Source organism: Monoraphidium neglectum, assembly GCF_000611645.1.
Source record: "Monoraphidium neglectum strain SAG 48.87 unplaced genomic scaffold scaffold03602, whole genome shotgun sequence".
Taxonomy (NCBI): domain Eukaryota; kingdom Viridiplantae; phylum Chlorophyta; class Chlorophyceae; order Sphaeropleales; family Selenastraceae; genus Monoraphidium; species Monoraphidium neglectum.
In genome coordinates this window covers 2,858-6,880 of record NW_014010027.1, presented here as the reverse complement: position 1 = coordinate 6,880, position 4,023 = coordinate 2,858, and the positions used below count along the sequence as shown (strand labels likewise).

General features: G+C 69.1%; 1 protein-coding gene across 1 annotated transcript in view; it reads left to right on the top strand.

The window, feature by feature from the left end:
• Positions 1-129: 129 nt before the first annotated feature.
• The window catches only part of MNEG_13063 (putative Ribosome biogeneis protein BMS1 like protein), a gene marked incomplete at both ends in the record, with an annotated part of 6,378 nt that continues 2,484 nt past the window's right edge, over positions 130-4,023 (top strand). Inside the window, 7 exons of the mRNA XM_014038465.1 lie at positions 130-165; positions 430-606; positions 1,021-2,033; positions 2,280-2,505; positions 2,781-2,955; positions 3,177-3,359; positions 3,677-3,791. Of these exons, the coding sequence (XP_013893919.1) occupies positions 130-165; positions 430-606; positions 1,021-2,033; positions 2,280-2,505; positions 2,781-2,955; positions 3,177-3,359; positions 3,677-3,791 (1,925 nt within the window). The remainder of the gene's footprint in view (positions 166-429; positions 607-1,020; positions 2,034-2,279; positions 2,506-2,780; positions 2,956-3,176; positions 3,360-3,676; positions 3,792-4,023) is intronic.

Here is a 4,023-nt window from a genome sequence, read left to right as displayed (position 1 = left end):
CCCCTCACCCGTCCCACCCCCAACCCCCACGTTTTCTCACACTCTTGTTTTCACCCCCTGCCCCTGAACCCAAGGGACGTGGTGCTGTACGGATACCTGCGGGGCGCCCCCATGCGCCATGAGCAGCGCATGCACATCGCAGGCGTAGGGGACTTCAGCCTCGAGGTGGGGGGGGGGGCCTTTCGGCATGCGCCAGCAGGCGGCGGGCCAGACGGGCGCGTGGGCTCGCATGCATGTGTAGGGCCGGGCCGGGGTTTGCGGCGGAGCGTGAGCTTGATCAACAGCTTTACATGTGCGAATGACCCCCTCACAAGATGCAGAGTTTTTGATTCCACTTCATTGCAAGTGATTGGATTTCTGCTGTTGCAGCAGACGGCGCCCCACCTCCAAAAATCCCCTCCCCCCCCCACAAAAAAAAAACGCCCCCAGGAGCTGGACCCGCTGCCAGACCCCTGCCCGCTCCCCGAGTCCGCCGCCGGCGCCGCCGCGGCCGGGCGGCGCCGCACGCTGAAGGAGCGTGACCGGCTGCTGTATGCGCCCATGAGCGACGCGGGCGGCCTGCTGTATGACAAGGACGCCGTCTACATTGACATCCCGGACTGGAAGGTAGGGTGTATCTTGTGTTTTTGGGGGTGTTCTTTTGGGGGGAGAGAGGATAATGGGGTTCGTTGTGGCAGGCTGGTGCTTGGGGGGTGGGGAAGAGGGTTGAGGGATCAGCTGCTGTCGAGGGTGCCCGGAGAGCCTGGACTTGCGGCTGCCCTGGGGAGCGGCGGCCCCAGTGGGAAGGGGGGTTCGCAATGGTGACGCTGGGTCCGTTGTTGGGTGTGTTGGAGTGTCGACGCAACTAAGGACGTGTGTCGCTTGGGCACTGGGGTCTCAGGTGACTGCGCAGCGTGCACACGTGTAGGATTGCGGGTCGAGGTATCGCGCCCGGGCAAAGCAGTGTGGTGTTCGACCCCCTCCCTCCTGACGCCGTACCTCCACCCTCAAAACCCAATCCGCCCCCCATCGGCCCGACAGGTGCAGTACACCACCACCTGCGGCGCCACGACCGGCACGCAGGTCGCGGGCGCGCCGAGCGGTACGCTCGAGGCGGCGGAGGGCGAGCAGATGGTGCGACAGCTGGCGGGCGCCCGCGAGGCGATCGACGAGAAGCTGGCGGGAAGCCGCATCCGCGTGTTTGGGGGCGGCGCAGAGCTCGGGGGGTCGGACGAGGAAGATGAGGAAGATGAGGGGTCAGAGGGAGATGAGGAAGATGAGGGGTCAGATGAGGAGGGGGAGGAGGGGGACAGCAGTGAGGAGGAGGAGGAGGAGGAGGAGGGGGCGGGCGGCGGCGCGCCCGCACGGCGCAAGGGGCTGCCGGGGTCGGAGCCCGTGATGCACGGCGGCCGCCTGCGGCGCCGCGCGCTGTTCGGCGGCGGCGCCGGCGGCGAGGAGGAGGAGGAAGGCGGGCAGGCGGCAGCGGACGAGATGCGGGCGCTGCTCGGCGGCTTTGGCGGCGGCGGCAGCGATGACGAGGGCGGGTCCGAAGATGATGATGACGAGTCCGAGGGTGATGATGAGGAGGAGGATGAGGATGATGAGGAGGAGGGCATCGGCGGCGCCGCGCGCTGGAAGGCCGGTCTGGCCGCGCGCGCGTCCGCGGTATTCGCCCCCCGCGGCCGCGACCTGCGGGACATGATCTACGGCCAGAGGGCCACCGCGGACGCGGCGGGCGGCGGCGGGGACAGCGGCGGCGGCCGGAAGCGGGGCCGCGGCGCATTCGAGGCGGGCGGGGGCGACGGAGGGGAAGAGGACGAGGGGGACGATGATGACAGCGATGGGGAGGACCTGTTTAGACTGCGGCGCAGCAGCACTGAGCAGCACGCTGGGCCAGCGGCCGGCGGCGGCGCCAGGGCCGGCGGCGGCGGCGGCGGCGGCGACCCCGTCGATGGGCCGGACACCAGCCGCCCGGCGGCTGCCGGGCAGCTGCTCGCGAGGCAGCTGGAGGAGCGGTGGGCGGAGGCGGAGGCGGTCGAGGCCCTCAGAAACAGGTGAGGGCTGCGTCAGGTTATTGCTTGAGGAAAAGTCCCATCGGCCTTTGTCCTTCCTGGCCTCGTGGGATGGTCATGCAAAGCGCTAGGAAGCGCCTGACTGTAGAAAAACAAGCAAGGTCTTTTGAGCTCACGCTAAGGGCGGCGCTTTGCAGCTCAGCGCGCAGCCTGCTGTCACTGCTGATGCCGCGCCCCTCTCGCCATCAATGTCAACCTGAACCGTCTTCGCCCGCCCCCAATCCCCAGGTTTGTCACCGGTGACTGGGAGGCGGCCGCTGCCCGCGCGGCTGCGCGGCCCGAGGGCGACTCGGGGTCCGAGGATGGCGGCGGCGGCGACGACGACGACGAGGTTTTCGGAGATTTCGAGGATGTAGAGGCCGGCGTCAAGTTCAGTGGCGGCAAGGGCGGTGCCGGCGCCGGGGCCGTGGACGCAGTGACGGCGGTGGCGCAGCAGGCGATTGCCGAGGCCACGGTGGGCGCGGTTCAGGGGGGTTGTTGCAAGCGCACGCGGGGTGCCAGGGCGCGAGTGGAGGGCGCTCAGGCAGAGGGCTGCCGCACGGCGCATACAGCAGCACGCCATACCGTCTGTACGCCAGTCAGGGGCCTCAGGTCCGAGCCCCCTCCCAGACCTGACCAGCAGCACACGAGGCGGCCACAACCTGTTGCCCTCCAGTCCTTCTGCAAGCCTCACAATTCGACCATCGCAGCAGAGGCCTCAGAGCTCACTCCACCCTCTGCCCCTCACAGGCCGAGGAGCTGCGTCAGAAGAAGCTGGCCCAGAGGGCGGCCTTCGAGGCCACCTATGCGTCAGGCGGCGCCAAGGCGGTCGCGCGCGCCGCGACGGGCAAGGGCGGCGCCGGCGGCGGCGACGAGGAGGAGGAGGACGGGGAGGAGGGCGGCGGGCAGGGGCGCAGGCGCAAGGGTGGGTTTGGCGGGGCGCGGGGCCGGCGAGGCGGCAGGGCCCCCGCCTCTGGAGTCACAGACGTACGTGCACACTGCTGCAGCTCGAGCAAACTTCTCGCCGCCTGTTTCACCAGCCCTATCACCGCCCGAGATGCGACCCTGCCAGGTCAGCAGCCCGCGGTCCCTCTCTCACGCACACGCACGCACTCCCTCCTGCCGAATCTGGGCACCCCCTTCCAGGTGCATCTGCGCCACCTGGCATGCGCAAGGCGGACGAGGGTGAGTCATTTTTCGACGCCCAGAAGCGGGAAATCCAGGAGCGCGCGCAGGCCACGCGCGACGCGCTCGCGTCGCTCGACCCGCGGACGCGCGCGGCTATGGCGGGGCACGAGGCGGGGACGTACGTCAGGATGAGGTTCAAGGGTGAGCGCTTTCTGGAGAGAGCAGGGCGGTTTCGATTTCGCAGGGGTTGCAACCGGCAATCGGGGACGCAGGGGCTGATTCTCCGAGGGGTGCCGGGGCTTTGCGTGTGTGTTGGCGAGAGTGTTCATCCCGTAGCGGCCGGCTGCATTGGCAGGGGGCGCGGCGTGCCGCCTCTCCCCCTGCTCCCGCACCCTGCCGGCACCCCGGGTCGACCGCCAGGCGACCGCCAGGCGCCGACCAGGCGCGTGCCCCGTGGCACCCGCCGACCTGACTGCCTGGTCGTCACCTTCAACCCGCCGCCCTCTGATGAGCCGCAGGCGTGCCGTGCGAGCTGGTGACGCACTGGGAGCCGCGGCGCCCGCTGCTGCTGGGGGGTCTGGGGCAGGGTGAGGACAAGGCGGGCGTCATGAGGGTTCGCTTCAAGAGGCACAGGTGCGGTGTGTGTGTGTGTGTGTGTGTGTGTGTGTGTGTGTGTGTGTGTGTGTGTGTGTGGGCGTGCGTGCGTCTGGTGTGCCCAGACAAGGTTGCAGCGCAGATGGATTTGGCAAGACAAGGGCCAGCGTGCTACCAGTCACAGCCGCCCCCCCTCAACGCGCCAACCCATTTGGCTGAATCACATTTTCGCAGCCGCTGGATCGGGCCCGTGCGTGCTGGCTCGCGGCGA